The 17,977-nt window shown below is 41.7% G+C and overlaps 1 protein-coding gene across 2 annotated transcripts in view; it reads left to right on the top strand.

Annotated features, from left to right (window-relative positions):
- FRMD3 (FERM domain containing 3) overlaps positions 1-17,977 on the top strand; it is a gene marked incomplete at both ends in the record, with an annotated part of 305,970 nt that overhangs the window by 265,803 nt on the left and 22,190 nt on the right. The window contains one exon of one of the 2 annotated variants that reach the window (XM_079705930.1): positions 13,215-13,341. The exons of the other annotated variant lie outside the window; for it this stretch is intronic. Within the exon in view, the coding sequence (XP_079562056.1) occupies positions 13,215-13,341 (127 nt within the window). Of the gene's footprint in view, positions 1-13,214; positions 13,342-17,977 lie in introns of those variants that run through there. 2 annotated transcript variants of the gene reach the window in all.

Consider the following 17,977-nt stretch of genomic DNA (forward strand, 5'->3'; position numbering starts at 1 on the left):
TGGCAGTACCTGGATCTTATTTCCTCTTTTATAAAACAAGGTGAGATGGTTTCTAAGTTTCCTCCACACTCTGACTGTCCTTTAGTAATTCTTCCCCATATTCCTGCTGTTCTTAATTACGTGCTTTTGGATCACTCATCATTACCTGCAAAAACAAAAGGTATAAACATCTTCTTTTTAAATGTGGTTAATGAAACAGTAAGCATGTGGCACAATGATCTATAAAAGCAGGGTTACATTTTTTCCTTTATTTTTTGTAAGTTGCAAACTTCCAGCATAAAATTGAAAATTAATAGCAGCTAGCTTAAAAGGGAATATAAAATGAACACTTCCTCACTTAAAAGAGCCCTCACCTCCTTTAATGTCTCCTCTTAGAAGAGAAGTCCGATTTGGGAGCTTTTTAGTCCCCCAATCTCCACTTCAGCATTAAAAAAAATGTGAAAATGGGCAGATGGTCTGGCTGAAAGAAAAATAAATAGGGTTTTCAGGATGACCCATGTGATAATCTGAACACAGACTGGATTTTGCCATTAAAGGAAGGAGTATCCATACTGGAAAAAAAGAGAGCAGCCCTTGTGATCTATGGCTTGTCAGTCTCTGCCTGAGCCCCTCTGCAGCTGCACCATTTGGCCCCTAAATAGAGGCTTAGCCCCACCCCCGACTCCAGGGCCAATCCTACTTTGCTCTAGGAGGGAATGAATAAGCTGAAGCCCAGCCTCTTGGCTCAGGCTGTGAGTCCTGCTCTCTCTATTGCTCTGCCCCGTCTTCTCCTGGTCCGCATGCCAGCCTTGCTCCCTTCCTGAGTCTCTGCCCTGGTGGTTCCCCTGGTACTCTACTCCTCCAGGACCTTGAAGGCCCCTCTCCCTGGGGCTAGGCCATACTCTGCTGCTTGACAGCCTGCATGGTGCTCCCTTCCTGTCTTGTGTTTCTCAGGGCCATGTTCTGTTCCTTCTCAGAGCAGACTCTTTCCCAGCACTGGCCCCATCTTAAGTAGAGGGGTCTGATCTTAAATGCCCATCTTCTCTGGTTAAACTTCTCTCACTGCCCAGTGGTGTCATGGGGACAAATACATCAGCAAAATCCTTTTCACTTTAACCTTTCAAATATACCCCAGAATCATTGCCACCGCACCACTCCAGCTGCAGCCACTCTTGTCTCCCTCGAGAGATAACAGTATCTCTGCTTCTACACTGCCCACCTCCCCCGACCCCTGTTTTCCACACAGCAGCCAGGGTGATCTTTTATAAGTGGAACTTGGATCTAGTTAGGTTCAAATCTAAGCTCCTCACTCTGGCCTATGAGGCCCTGTGAACTTGACCCCCACCCACCCTTAGACCACTTCCTACTGCTTTCCTCTTGAATCTCTGTGTTCCTACCACATTGGTCTTCTGACCTTGTTGCCACCACAGGGCCTTTGCACAGCTGATTTATCTACCTAGAAGGGCCCTTCCTCTGATCTGTGCATGACTGGCTGTTACTTTTTTTTTCTTTCTTTCTTTCTTTTTTTTGTTTTTAACATCTTTATTGGAGTATAATTGCTTTTGGCTGTTTCTTTAAGTCTTAGCTCAAATTTCAGCTTCCTGGAAACCCTGAGTACCCAATTCTGAGTAATTCTCCAAACCTAGCCATTTGTTCTCTCTTGTGCCACCACCTCGTTTGATTTTTGTCAGAGTGTTTAGCACTACCCGGCACTTTCTAATTTACTTAGTTGTCCTCTTGTTTGTTGACTGTCTCCCTCAACTAAAATGTCAGCTCCACGACAGCAAAAACTTTGCCTGCCCCACCCCGACATTGTCCCTACCACTTAGAGATGTTCTGACACACAGTAGGAGCTAAATTAATGCTTGTCAAATTAGTGAACAAATGAATGAATGAGTTCTAAATGCAGCCAGGACAGCCTTTGTTTATGTAAAAGAAAGCATATAAGGAGAATATTCTCCTGGGATTAGGGTTTGCCAGAAGCCAAACTTGTTCTGTTTTATTTTGTTTTTGTTTTGAATCTGAAATCAAAAGCTATAATATACATAGTCATTGTAGAAAATTTGGAAAATACAGAAACCACAAATCCAGAATTTTAAAAGCACCTGCAATCTCCTGTGTTCAAACTGTGGTATGAATGTGTATAATCCATTCTATATATTTTTAACAAATATTGGACTACACTAGAGATACTATTTTGTAATCTGCTTTTTCACTTATCAATATAACATGAACATTTGTCTATGCATTAAATATTCCTCCACTATTTTAATTTTAATGGACATACATTATTCGATCACATAAATAGACAAAAATATCTTTCACCCCCTCCATCTCCTACCTAAATTATATACATATATGAATGTCTCTTATGTAGCTACAGAATTTAGTATAACCGTTTTTTAAAATCTTTGATAATTTGAAATGCAAAACTTAGAGTAGTTGGACATTTTTCTTGCATTTCTTGCCATTTGTGTTTCTCTTTTGAGCATACAACTAGAATGTGAGAGAGAGAGGCCCTCGGCTGGTGTGCTGGGTGAAGGATTGGGTCCTGCTGCCTCTAGTTTCTTGGTTACCTAGCAGCAACACAAGGAGCCCATAGTTCCAGAAGAGCCTGTTTTTTTCAACAGGGAGACACAGATGCCTGTTTCTTAATACCATCTGCAGAGCTGTTGGGAAATATGGAAAAAAATTGGAGCTCCATTTATTGATGCAGCCCAATTCAATTTCCTTTACTCAGAGAAAAATGGTTCATCTGTAATGGCGACTTGTGCCTGGAGGGAGTGAAATAATACAGCAGAAGTGATGAGAAAACAAATTCATCCTGTACAGAGACAAAGGAAATAGATTCTTGGTTGAGAGTTCTAAGCAGACGAAAGGAGGCTGTTCTCACTGGAGCCAGTAAGGACAGCGTTGTCACCCATTATTCTTACAGAAAAACCTCTGGGCACTGACATCTGACAACACTGCACTGTGAATAGATTACCTTGATATATCTAAGTTATGGAACATCAGGCAAATTTCAAGTCCTAGGTTTGACCAGGATAGAGGAAAAACCCTTTGTTTATATGGAGGGAATAATCTGAATTATAGATCATCTTAGTCAGAGAGAGATGGCTTAAATTCTTGTCCAAGGAAATTCCTCATGCATGTTTTTGAAGAATGCAATATAGTTGTGAAATTCGTGGTCCCTGTCCAACATCTGTGGGAGATTTTCACCTGGTTTCATGTATGGACAGCTGTGGAAGTTTTCCCTTCATGTTACCATCACCCCTATAGAGGGGTATCTATAGGTATTCAGGCCCTATCTTTATTCAAAGGGTTTTAAGAGCACCATGCGCCAGTGAATAAGAGTGTCTCCTATAGTAGATAAATCAGAGAGGGAATGGACAGTTCTGCATCTGCACAGTCTATGGGTGGTTTGTTGGGTGATGACTCCCATAGGCTCCTTGGTGCTGTCAATGGATGGTACATGATCCTTGGAGACTGGGGTCTCTTATTTTACACTCTCCTCTACTTGTAACCCCTTCAATTTTCCTTTTACTCAGAATTCTGTTGTGCAGTCTGCAGGTTGAGGAGGTCTTTCTGTCTTCGAGAATGGTGTGTGAGATTAATGGCTAAATATTTGTGGTCGTTGTTTTATTGTTGGGTAGGTTAGGTTTGCTCTCTGGGCTGAGGATCAAGAAAAGGCTTCCAGGACTTTTGTGAGCATGGGTGAATTAATCAATTAACATTTTAAAACATTGCCTTACCACAGCGGGAAGACAGTAAAGCTTGCTCTTCATTGGTGTTTGGAAATGGAGAGACCACTGAACTTGGAATAAGGAGACAGGATTCTAGGTGTGGTGTTTTCACTGATGAGGGTGACCTTGACCTCCTCTCTGTTCCTCTTGGATTAGCTTCCTTGTATTAGAGCTCAGCCTCACACTGCCACCCTATACTCTCAGCTGCTTATTGGCCACCTCCACTAACGCCACACAACAGCTCACAGTTCACAGCTCACACATCAAACTTAATGGGTTTACGACTACACTCGTGTTCTCATCCTTCCCCAAATCCCAGTCTCCAAACTGCTCCTGCTCTGACTTGGTTAATGACAGTACCATCCACGAAGTTACCCCAACCAGAGAGACCTGGAGGCCATCCTTGCCTTGATACCCCTCCCATGCTCCACATCCACTCGGCCACCACCGTCAAGTCCATCCCAGAAGTAACTCTGACATCTGCCCTGGCTCTTCAGCCTGCCGCTATAGCTTCATTTCAGGTCCCCTCTTCTCTTTCTGGGGACACTGTAGTATCTTCCTTATTGATCTCCCTATAACCCATCCTGTAAACTCCTGCTAGAGCAATCACCCTTATTTGAAGTAGTTTCTAGAACCTCCTCATTGACTGTGGAGTAGAGTCCAGCCCCAAAAGGTGTTCATGGCTCCTCACAATCTGGTCCACGCTCACCTCTCCAGCCTTATTTCCCTCCTTTGGTCCTGCTCAACCCTCTCATCATTCTGTGAATGCAGCTCCCCCCGCACTGCCCCAGTACCACAGGCCCACATGGGCTCCTCTCTGCTGGTTCCTTTACTGGGGCTGCTCTTCCAGCTTCCCTCTGCTCCATCTGCTAGATCCATACTGTTTGGTCAAGTGGCTCCTCCTCTATGAAATGTCCCTGGCTTAAAGACAGAACTAATACCTTTCTTCGCTTTCATTCTTGCATTGATTCTTCTTTTTAGCTTTATTGAGATATAATTACATATAACATTGTGTAAGTTTAAGGTGTACAATGTGTTGATTTGATACATTTATATGGTGCAAAATGATTACCACGTAGAGTTAGCTAACACTTCCATCCCATCACATAATTATCATTTCTTTCTTATGGTGAGAACATAAGATCTACTCTCTTAGCCACATATAAGTATATAATACTGCGTTATTAGCTACAGTCACCATGCTGTACATTAGACCCCCAGATGTTGTTAATCTAATAACGGGAAGTTTGTACCCTTTGACAAATATCTCCACCACCACCCCGCCCCGCAAGCCCCTGGTAACCACCACTCTGCTGTCCATTTCCCTGGAGGCACCACTTACATTTGATTCTTAAAACTCCTCTGTCTAACCATTAGTTTACATGTCTGGTCTAGCTGGGTGCCCCTCCCTGCACAATGCCTGGTATCTGTTCATTAACGGGTGGATGGTTGAATGGAAGGGGAGCCATTCTAGCCAACTTTTCTGTTCCTGACCCTAAGCCCTAAGATGAAATATAAGCCATACTATGGAATAAAACAGAAAAAAATGCAGAGTTCTCACCTGCTTCCACTGAGAACTCATAAGTACAATGCATATTTGTAATACATTAGGCTTTTTCTATCATTTAAAAATAACCAGTGAGGTTTTTTTTATATTCTTTGCTCTAACTTTATTTTTTAAGGATTTAAACTTTTCCCTATTGGAACAAAGTATGCTCATTTTAAACATTTAGGAAGAAATCTTGTAGTCAATTTTGGGGGCCAGGAGCTAAATTCATTCTTCGGAAGATAGAGGCAGTGGCCCAGCAATACTTTTATCTTAAGTCACAAACATGTTTTTTAACTTTTGTTTCTTACCCAAAGCTGACTGCTTGGAATGATATGCTCTTTCTTGTTTGGAAATAAGATGGAGTGTCAGGAAAATATGAGGAAGTGTGGGAGGTTCTTAGGCTGTCAGCAGGTCTCTTGATTCTCAGTCTCCGATGGGTCCCTTCATGGCTTTTTCTGCTTGGCAGAAGAGATTTGGAAATAGAGACTGAGATGCCCATTTCATTGCAGCTAGAGCATCGCATGCTACATCTAAGGCTTTCGTAGAGTTAGACTTGTCCTGCCCCTCACTCCACTGTAGGTTTCCTTTCTCTTTGATTTGTTTGATAGAATCTGGATTACCAGAAAACCAAAAGAAAAAAAAATCCTAAAAGACAAAGCATTAAGCAAATTCACCTGAGAAGTTACTTAATACCTTTTCTCCTAAAGCTCTAGAGAAGTTTCCAGCATTATACTCTGGGACCTAATTGGGAAGGTTATTTAAGCAAATGTCATTCTTCATCTTTAGATTTTCCATTAAGTGTATGGAATGTATCTCTATTTGTTAAGATTCTGTGGCCCTGAGAAATTATCACTAAGCTTTTGTTCTATATTTATGAGCTAAAAGTTCCAAGAAAATCCCTACTGGATATGTTTGAAAGAGGCTCTCTGACAGTTTGAAGTGAACAGATGTGTGTTTTTTAAAACTTGCTTTGTATCTAGATGCTCTGAGATGAATGTGTCAGAGGGTGAGAGGGCAGATGCATCAGACTCCAGTGAGGTGGCTGAGACTGGGAAGTGGGTGAGGAAGAAGAATTAGGAGGTGGAATTGACAGGTGGGTGTTTGTCTAGATAAAGGGTGAGGGAGAAGGAAGGTTCAGTGATGCTGTGTGTTTGGGGGAAGGTATGATGTTCCTGGAAGGCACTCCTTTATTTTTGTAGGACGTGGCTCCTAATCTTTAAGCCTCTGTTTCCTTATCTGTAAAATTTAGAGATAATAACCCTAGTTAATACGGTAGTCATAAGTATTAATTGACCTATTATATATATATTTTTTAACTATGAAAAAGACAAAGGTACTCTCAAAAATAAGATCAGCATTCCTGAGAGAATGTATATGAAGGGCTTAGAGCAAAGCCTGGTGCATATCAAGCCCTCAGTAAGGGTGACCTATCATTACTCTAAAGCAAAAGTAATGAAGACTCTGATTCAGGTGCCAGAAAGAAAGCCCCCAAACAGACTTCCATATGCCAGATAAGCATTCAGTATATGATAAGGTATCCTTGCATAACTGGGATCCTTCTGTCTTCTCTTAAGATGTAGGGTAAACTGTCACCCTAAGATGGTCTTTCCCTAACGGCTCCATCTGAAGCTTCACCCCCAAAACCACTCCTGCCAATTTATTGATGATGATAACATCCTTTTATTCCCTTCATAGCACTCATGCTGTCTTGTCTATTTGTTGGTTTACCTGTTGCACAACTATATCGCCCTCCAGGATGGGGCCGAGACCGTGATCAGGCTCGCACTCAGTGTGCTTAGCACACTGAAGGTGCTCAGGGAGTATCTGTTGGATGAATGAATGACTAGCCAACCAGTTTGTGAACTGGCTCACCTGGATGCAGGCTTGTCTGTCCTTATGGAGCATCTTCTAAAGCAGCCTTTCATGGACACTCTGTCAGAGAAGGAAGGAGGTGAAGAGCAGGCAAACTGAGGCTTGCTCAGATCTTGGTAAATAGCACTCAGAAAGTCAGACCCTGAAGAAAAAAATTCAGTTTTAAAATTTTTAGCTCAAAACATCACACACGGGCTTCCCTGGTGGCGCAGTGGTTGAGAGTCCGCCTGCCGATGCAGGGGACACGGGGTCGTGCCCCGGTCCGGGAAGATCCCACATGCTGCGGAGCGGCTGAGCCTATGAGCCATGGCCTCTGAGCCTGCGCGTCCAGAGCCTGTGCTTCACAATGGGAGAGGCCACAGCAGTGAGAGGCCTGCGTACCACACACACACACACAAAAACCATCATGCAGAATGATATATAGCACAACACATTGGTAGTTTAGGCTTTGAGGTTAAAATTTCACACTCAATTATGGCTTCTCTAGACCTCACCAACTTGCAAATATTTTAACTATATTTGCAACCCTTTTGAACTTAAAGCTCCTGCAGGTCTGGTAGGAAATAGAGCAAATTTCAGCAGCAGTTTTCTCTGGGCTGTCCCTTTTGAGGGACTGTTGGGATCTCCACCCATTTCCTAACTTCTGGTAGTTCTCCACTTTCCTACACTGTGCAGATAGTGCTTTTTGTAAATAATAATAATAATAATGACAACCACCTGAGATTTTATTTCAAAGATATTGACACTGAGAGGTTGGGGGGGAAAGTGAGGGACAGGACACAGGGAGGCAGGAAGGGAGAGTGGGGCAGTGTCTGATGGAGCATTCTGTCTGTATTTTCTGCCCGTCTAGAAATCATCACCGGTGGCCCGAGCGGACGGAGAGAGGGCCCTGTGACACTCTGCCTGCCTTCCCACCTCTCTGTCTCTCTCTCTCTGTCTCTGACTCTCTCTCATTGTCTGTCTCGGCGCGCATAAGCTGCCTGTCTAGAGATACCACAGTTATCAGTGTATGGGATGCTCAGGGCAACAGATGGATGAGCCCTTATGCTAGAATCCTCTACAGCCATGAAGTTCCTGTGAAGAGCATTCTCCTTCCCCTCAATGATGTTGAGGAGAGCCCAGCTGTGCTGTTTAATTTCTGTTCTATTCTGTCTGCAACTGTAATTCTCCAGAGAGGTTTATTGGCCTCTTTCCCACCACTGCGTGGTGATGCCTGGCCCCGCCGAGCAGTGCTCTCATTTTACAGGCAGGAAGCACTCAGTGAATGCTTCATCTAATAAGGGGGATAATAAAAGGAAGAGCATTTGATATGCCTAAGCACCTTATACATTTTCAGAGTTTTCTTCACATGAGTTATCATAATTTGAGCCTCATGACCATTTCCTTGACATGGATAGAACAGATAATGTTGCCTCACTTTATGAAGGAGGAAATTGAATTACACAGATGATTGACTACCTGACCGAACAGCCCTGTCACTTAGTGGTGCTGGGAACTGCTTCCATTTCTCCTTATTATACACCCAAGAATATACCCATTGTATCACAAATATAGTATTAAAATGTTTTATATCATTATTATATTTTATTATATGATAAATATAATATGTGATAGTGCCCAGGACTCTTAATAATTGGTACTTAATGTCTAAATGTATTACAAAGAACATTTAACGTATGTAATAACTTTTTATTATCTTTCTAATTGGAGTTAGCAGTTAGCTAAAATTTCAGTGAATCTCCATAACTCTTTCAACTAATGGCCGAATCCACTACACCTGTGAAATCTGTGAGTTTTCAAAACAGCTACTAAGGTACATGATATTTATTGTGCCTGCTACATATCAGGCACTCAGTTACATAAGTGCCAACATCAGTACTATTCTACAGGCAGAAAACTACAGTTCAACAAGCGTATGTAGCTTTCCCAAGGTTACAGGGCTGGTCAGGTAAACTTAACAACCTGCAATGCCGCTTCCCTACTATTTGGGGAGAAGTAACTAGAAATGTTAGAGACAGATGGTTGATAGAAGGAGGAAAATCCAGATGATTTAAAATCCTCACTGTCTTCCCCTTGAGTAAAGGAGAGAAAGGAATGAGCCTGTGTTAAAAAAAAAAAATCACTAATTTTTCTTGAGTAACCTGTGCTGGGCACTGATCTGAGCATGCCACGTGGATTACCTATTAATCCTCACAACAGCCCTGGGAGGTAGGTCCTGCCTTTGCTATGCTCATTTTACAGGCATGGAAACTGAGGTCAGAGATAAACGGTGCAGCCGGTATTAGAACACAGAGCTTGTGCTTTAAACCTTGCTTTCTGTAACTCCTTAGTAAGTTCTGGTTCATCAACCAGGAACCAGCACTACGCAAGGCAGTTGATATACATGATCTCATTTCCTTGTCCTAACATCCACGGGAGAAGTATTGTCTCCATTTTCAAATGCACCAGGGTTCCAAGTCATCCAGTAGCTCCCAGTCACCCACAAATCAGAGACAAGCTTGTTCCCTTGCCTCAAATCTGTGTCAGGAAGTTTGTCACAAAGTAGACATGAAATCCAGGCTCGTGAACTGCTCTTACCATTGAACTCTGTTCCTCCGCTGTGGCTTCTGCCTGATTTATCAGTGTTTCTGACATCTCACTGTGGAAAATCGATTCCCCTCTTCACACATATCCGCTGCTTTCTTTAGCCTCTTGTCACGCCCAGACATGCATTCCTGATTCTTCAAACAAACAGACAAATCTAAACAGGAAGGATATTCAAGAGCACCCAAATGTTGTGCTGTTGATATCAGTCTGTGAGCACAGTGCCTCACACGAAAACAAGCCTCCTGTGCGGTTCCTCCCAGAATCCTTGGGTTGGCACTGCATCCCTGCCTTCCTTTGCTTCTTCCTCTTGAAATGTAGCCACACCTTTGGGTAGAGTACAAGGTAGAGAGGAATATGGGACAATATGGGATGCTGGTCCTTCTAGGTTCCCTCTCTCTAAATAAAAGCTGAAGGTCCCCAGAAGAAAGAGGGTGAAAGAATCTACTTAAGATCTCTGAAAAGTAGCACAAAGAGTGGGAACAAGCTAAAAAAAGGGAAAATTTTTACATGCACGAAATGCAAAATATTATGACTAGTAGTTAATAAAAGGAAAGAAGGAGACACTTCAAAACAATAGTGAGATTTGAAGCTTGAGAATTAATGGAGAATAACTCTCCTGGTGGAAAAGAACAGAAATAAAGTATGGTGGTGGTTTTGTTTCAGGTTTTTAATTTGCTTTCTTGGTTTTTTTTGTTGTTTGTTTTGTTTTGTTTTTTTGGAAGGGCTGTTCGTTTAGAGTGGGCTCTCAGGTTCACATCATGTTGTCTTTATAATTTATAATGATAAGCACACAGATTCATCTGTATTCCCTCCAAACAGGCAAAGGGAGATTTTCTCAATATCTGAGCCCTGGTCTACTGCTATGCAAATGAGCCCACATTAATCTTTGAAATCTTTTATCTGTGTTACTGCACAGCATTGATTCATCTGGGATGGGGATTTTCTGATCTGTTTTCCAGTATCCTAAAGATTTTCAGTAGTTCTTCAAGAACCACTGTTGGTGGCTAGTGAGGCAAGACCTAGCAAGTACTACCCCAGGGCCCCACTCTGTGCAGTCTGTTTTATATATGGGGATTCTGCTCAGTATTATATCACAAGGGGAATTGCAAAGGCCTGAAGGTTTTGTGAATTTTTAGGGGTATTTAACTTTCAAGTGTAGGGTTTGGAAATTGACTAATGGCCGTGAGCGTAGGAACTGCCCTACTATACCTGGAACTGACAACCCGTGGGCAGGGCAAGGGAGCCCCCTGGGAGGTCTCTAGCGGTGACCTCAGCCCACAGTGCACAACGGGCTACCACCCTTCTCCCCTTTCAAGATTTATAATCTGGTCCGTAATGTACATTTTTTACATAGTTGAGGTCATACTGCTTATATAAACTGCTTTTTCCACTAATCAATACATTGCAAGCTTTCCCTCACATCATTAAACTCCTAAACATACATTTTAATGGATGTGCAATATTCTATCACATGTGTTTAATCATTTTCCCACTGGAAATTTAGATTTATTTTTTTCTTTTTGCTATAATAAATGATACTCCGATGAAAATCTTTGTCCAAAAATTTTTGTCAACGTTTCTCATTATTTCCTCAGGCTAAATTCCTAAAAGTGGAATTTCTGAGTCAACGAATATCACTCCTATAAAACTCAATATATTTTTCTAAACTTCTTTCCAGAAATGCTAAATCAATTTATATTCCCACAGTGAAGTATAACAATGCAGAATTTCAGCTGACTGCCCTGCATATAATGGTTTGTTTTGTCAGGAGAGGGGGAAAAAAAGATTTTTATTAGAAAATTATCACTTGCCCTCAGTAGCTATTTAAAGTAGAAAAACGCATGCATGAATAATTAAATAGTGGGAGGAAAAGTTTTTTCTTCTAAAAATGAGAGTGGGAAAAATATACCAGCCAAGAAATAGAACTGAAGGATAGTATGTGGGGCACAGTTGTTAATCAGTTGAAATTTTTTCAAATATAGGAATTTTTCAATACTCTGAAAACATTTTGCTCCCTGAGCACTTACTCTGGGATGCAAGCACATTTCATGCCTCAGCGGTACAAGTGCAGGACTTTCAAAAGTCCTGAGAGAGAGAATGTAACATTTAGATCCTGCATTGAAAACACATGTGGTTAGAAGTGGGGGCAGTAACAGCTCTCTTCCTGGGGGACTGTCTTCTTAGTCAACTGATGTTAATTGGATGCTTAGGTTCAAATCATGGCTTTGCCACTTACTAACTCTATAAATTTGGTCAGGGCAGTTACTTTCTCCAGGATGTTGTTTCCTTCTCTATAAAATGAAGAAAATTTTACCATCCCTGTGAGAACAGAGATAATGCTGTGAGGAGCTCAGCAATTTGTCCAGAGCTGTGCTGTCTAACACGGCAGCCCCTGTGGCTGCTGAGCACTGGCAATGTGGCTGGTCTGAATGGAGACATGTTGTAAGTGTGCAAATGTACACCAATTTCAAAGACTTAGTACGAAAAAAAGTATCTAAACTATTTTATTATTTTGATATTGTTATATAGTGAATGATACTATTTTGGATATCTTGGCTTTAAATAAAGAGCATTATTGGGGCTTCCCTGGTAGCGCCGCGGTTAAGAATCCGCCTGCCAATGCAGGGGACACGGGTTCTGGCCCTGGTCCGGGAAGATCCCTCATGCCGCCGAGCAGCTAAGCCTGTGCGCCGCAACTACTGAGCCTGCGCTCTAGAGCCCGTGAGCCACAAATATTGAAGCCTGCGCGCCACAACTACTGAAGCCCGCGTGCCTAGAGCCCGTGCTCCACAAGAGAAGCCACTGCAATGAGAAGCCCACGCACCACAACGAAGAGTAGCCCCCGCTCACCACAACTAGAGAAAGCCCGCACATAGCAACAAAGACCCAATACAGCCAAAAATAATAAGTAAATTAAATAAATAAATTTTTAAAAAATTAAAAGAGCATTATTAAAATTAATTTTAATTATTTCTTTTACTTTTCATATGCTTTCTTCTTTAATGTGGCTTGCGTTGTATTTTTACTGGACAGCGCTGCTCTAGAACTTAATAAAGATTCAAATTATTTTTAAAAGAAATCAAGGGGGCGTTCTCCATTGCACAGTTGTCCAGTTGTCATTTTTATCTTTAGCGGGGACATTCAATTCTTAGGACACTGTAGGGCATTAGGCTGGGGTCCTCTGGCCTGGATGGTTTAGGACAAGCTGGGGTAGGAATGATGCATATTATTTCATTGTCTGTTAGGGGAGTGAGTGGAGAGTTTAAAAATAGCAGCCCCCTCCCTCCTCCGGCCCCATGCTGATCCCTCCTGAGTTATTTCTGTTGGCTGCATTAGGAGCCTGACATTTGATTCATTCAGTGCGCCCTGCCTCGGTCCTTTAAAACAGAATGGACAGTTAGTGAAAGGTCAAAGCCACTATGGCTGGCGGTAGCTGCCCTGGGCCATGACAGGAGGAGGAGACTGAGGGAATTGAAGAACCAGTAATGGCAAAATGCTTGGTCAAGATCCAGACTCGGAGGGGTCTCCGCCTGCAGTTGGTGAACCACTGCAGCAGCAACGTGTTTGTCCGTCTGCTGAGACACAGTTCCAAGATCACAGCCAGAAACACAGGTACGTGCCCTGCGCTGGGCTCTCCTCCACGCCTGAGAAGAGTGCGGGCTTTCCAGCTGCCGGCTCACCGCGGGCCGGCAGCTGGGAGAGAAGCCTAGGCGAACCCAGTGTCAGAGGTTTGTGATAAGGATGAGAAAGAGAGAGAGGGAGAAAAGCAGAGAGGCAGGCAGGCAGGAAGGAGAGAGTGAGCAAGCGAGCACTGAGGGAAAATGGGAGGGCTTGAAATGGGGGTCCTGGCCCTCCTATTAAGTGAAATGGTATGAAGTCATCCTAAAGGCTAATAAATTACATGCCAGTAGTAGCCTGGTTAGGAAGGAGGCAGCAGTGGGGTGTCCAATCCAGATGGCCCAGGAATGACTGAAGATCATAGAGAGGACAGATTGGATGATTAAAACATGCTCCTCCCTCCTTTTATTGTTCAAAGTTTAAGATCTTCAAGTGTGCTTGCCTGGATGAGGCAAAACTCCCCTTTATCTTCAAAGTAGAGCTGTCGTGAAATACAATAGCAGTTAAAGAACTGGGATAAAACTGATGTTCTGCTAATTTCCTTTTCACTGAAAATGTATTTTGTGTGTTATTTTGTGGTCCTTGGGGGAAAATAAGAATTGAAATAGGAATTTTTAAAAATCAGAGCCTACAGCAGGAAAGGAGCTGCTGTTATATATGGATATGTAGTTTTCACCAAATGATTAAAATTTTTGAAATCCTGGGAAATGTCTGGAATTGGCCATACCACATGCACATGTGTGGAACTGACTTCTAAGTGAACTGAAATGAAATTAATTGTATTTGTATAATGACATAGATAATAGATGATGTGTTCTTCTTATAAAAGATTTTTAAAGTACAATTTTATAGAATGTTTTCCTTGACCCTAATACTCCTGATAGCCAGTCTATGCACATTGACGTGTAGAATGGATATAGGATTTTGTTTTTACATAAATGGGATTGTTCTGTATGTATTATTTTACAATTCATTTTTTTCACTTTATCATATGGCTTGAAGGACTTTCCATATCAATACATATTAATCTGTGTCCTTTTAAAAACTGGCTGAATAATATCATGTAGAGATGTCATAATTTATTTAATCACCAAATTACTGTTGGAAAACTGATATTTCCTATTTATTAGCTGTAACAGTGCTGCAATGAATGTGCATATACAAGTATTTCTCTATGACAGATTCTTAAAAGTTGAAGGATATACACATTTTAAATTTTGATGGAAATGGATAAATAATTTATCCTCTGAAAGACTAACACTCACTAACAATGTGAGTACGAGAATGGCTGCTTCCTCACATAAGCACTAACCCTGATGTGACCAATTTCTAAGATTGAAAAAAAAAAGAGATTTTATTGTTTTAATTTGCCTGTTCCTTTTTACTAGTGAGGGTGAGCATCTTTTCAAAGGATAATTGTCCATGTGCATTTCTCCTGGGAACTACTTGTTTCCTTTGTGAATTTCTGTTTTGTTTTTTTCCTTCCCTTATAGATTGTGGGAATTCTTTTATAATCTGCATATTAATCTTTTGCCTTTTACAAGTATTAACTTCTTTCCTCATAATTTGTTCTTGGCTTTTAACTTATTTTAATGTTAACTTTGTAGCACAGGCACTTTTCATATGCACAGACAGCTTCTGCATGTGCAGACTACTTAATTTTTCTATGTTCTAAGTTTTATTATTTTATGTCAGTTTCCCTCATTCCAAGATTATAAACATGTTTTCTGTGTTTTCATCCTCATAATTAATGCATTAGCTTGAACTATGTGAAATTGCTGATACTCAACTGCTTTTGACCTACAAAAATGGTGATTTCATGTGGTTTGATCTAATATTTGTTTTTTGGGTTTTTTTTTTTTGTTTTTTTACATCTTTATTGGAGTATAATTGCTTTACAATGGTGTGTTAGTTTCTGCTTCATAACAAAGTGAATCAGTGATACATATACATATGTTCCCATATGTCTTCCCTCTTGTGTCTCCCTCCCTCCCACCCTCCCTATCCCACCCCTCTAGGTGGTCACAAAGCACCTGATCTCCCTGTGCTATGCGGCTGCTTCCCACTAGCTATCTACGTTTGTTTTTATTTGATCTGTTAACTTCTTTGGAATTTTTATGTGTGTTTGACATGAAGAAGGGATATACTTTTTCCCTCTCCCAGTTGGTTAGTGATTTTTCTCAAAGTTATTTATCATAACCTTTCATTATTTTCAAAGGTATATTTCTGAATTGCATATTTTAGTATTCCTGCTCCATTATTAACTATAGTATAGTTTTGACATCAGACAGGTCAAGTTCCCCCTCATGGATCTTTTTTTATCCAGAGTTTCTTGATTAATCATGTGCACTTTCTCCATTTGTCATTTCTGAAAATGTGTTGAGATTTGTATTGAAATTGCAGTGAATTTTAGTTTAATTAGAGGAGATCTAGAACTTCAAAATAACTGACTTCTATTCAGGAACACTGCTATATTCCTCCATTTTTTTCAGATTTTCTTTTAGGTTATTCAGCTATGTCTTAATGTCATCCTCATGCAAGTTTTGCATATTTCTTATGGATATCCTGGATATTATGTGACTATTCTAATTTGTGCATTTAGCTATTTTGAATGGGATTTTCCATTATCATATTTTTTATGGTCTTTGCTTGTGTGTAGTAAATCACCTGCTTTGAATCTGAAAACCTTACTGACTTCTGATTAATTCCCGTAGCTTGTTAGAATCTTTGCCTTTTCTTGTAGATGATACTATCACCTGGAAATAGTGACAGTTTTGTGCCTTCCTTTCCAATATTTACACTTCTTATTTGTTGTCTTTATCATATTGCATTATTGAGGTCCACCAGGATGGCGCTGAAGTTCAGTGAGGGTTTTCTGTCATGTTCCTGACTTTGGTGTGATGATTGATTGTGATGACAGAGAGACCCATGAGATGGTGACAGCTGCATCAGTTAGCATGACATTAGCAGCAAGGAACTCTAACAAACACTGGTTTAAATAATAAAGTGATTTATTATCCAAGACAACACCAAGTCCAGAGTCAGGGATGACTCCAGGATTGAGAAACCAGGTTCATTTTCTCTCTCTGCACTGCTCTTCTCAGTTGGCCAGAACTCCCCCTCAGACCATTTGCCGTCAGCATCATAGGATGGCTGCCAGAATTCCTGGTGTCTCTTTCACATACAATGTCAAGAGAAAGTCTGTATCTGTCCAGTATGTTCTTCTTAGAAGCAAGAAACCTTTGTCAGAATTTCCCCCTCTACCTCTCTCCCCCTGGCGACTCTTCCCTTCATTTTTCATTTTCAGGGTTGGCTCACATACCCACTTCCAAACCAGAGACCGCCAAGAGAATGGAATTACCATCATTGGCTGAGACTAATCATCTGGGAGAGAAATGAATGAGTCAACCATGGAAACTGTAAGATAAGCATCTACGTAGGAGAGCCTTCCGAGAGGAAGTGACAGATGAGGTCTTAAAGAATGAGTAGGAGCCATGTGAGTGCAGAAGGACATTCCAGGGAGAGGCAACAGTCTGTGAAAAGGCACAGAGGCATGATACAGCGTAACACATTTGGGCACCTCTAAATAGATAGGAACGGTGGAAATGTGTGGGGTAGAGGTGTGCTTTTTATACTAAGCTGGAATTTAAATTTTATCCTGAAAGCCATGAAAAACCTTTTAAGAAGAGGATTTGTTACCGACCAGGGTTCATGGCCTTCCCTAGGCAATAGAAATTGACTAGAGGCAAGACAAGAAATTCAGGCAAGGCTTTATTGGGGCCCCTGCTGCAGCAGGTGGGAGTGAGAACAAACAACAGGTTCCCTTGCTTGCTGGCTCCCTGAGGGGGGCAAGCTTGTTCCTTATATGGGGTGAGGGTAGGGGTGTGTCCAGGGGTCGGGCCAGAGGGGTGGCTTAGGTGTTTTGCTCACCCCTCTGGTGGTGTTGTGTGCAGGAGGTATTCTCAGTACCCTGCTTTTGCTCCTGACACCCTGTTTTTGCTCCAGGCTCTTCAAAAGTGGCAGTTGGGTTTTTTGGTCTCTGTATCTTTTGGGTCCAGTAGTTGCCCCAACTGCACATGCACACAGTTATTTTTAGTCCCATACAGTTTCTTTGTATTTTGTTGCTGGAGGAGAGGTGTGTCCAGGTGCAAGCACTGCAGCAAAGGGTCCCAGGTCCCAGCCTGACTCAGATTCATATGACTAATTAGGCATTTTAAAATGATTGTTCTGGCAGCAATTCAGAAGGAGCCAGACTGAGGTCAGGGAAACCAGTGAGGAGGCCATTGCTGTCATGCAGTTGAGAAGTGGTAAGCATGGCGGGGATGGAGAGGCAGGGACCGCTTTGAAAGTGAATATGGTGGCAGAGTTTGTAGAAGCTGGTGACAGATATGGGGTGAGCAGTGAGTGAGAAGTCACGGCCAACCCTTAGATTGCTGGTGTGGGTAGAAGGTGATGCCACTTACTATATAGTAACTGGTAAAGGAGGGAAAGTCTGGGGTGGGAGATACAGACTGGATGTAGGATACGAGCCTACATCCAGGTGTGTGGTGAGTCTGCAGCTCATTGGACGGTTTTGGGTTGAGATGGGTCAGAGATTCAGTAACATGTGTTTCTCAAACTAAACTAAGTC

This window comes from Hyperoodon ampullatus, assembly GCF_949752795.1.
Source record: "Hyperoodon ampullatus genome assembly, chromosome: 6".
NCBI lineage: Eukaryota > Metazoa > Chordata > Mammalia > Artiodactyla > Ziphiidae > Hyperoodon > Hyperoodon ampullatus.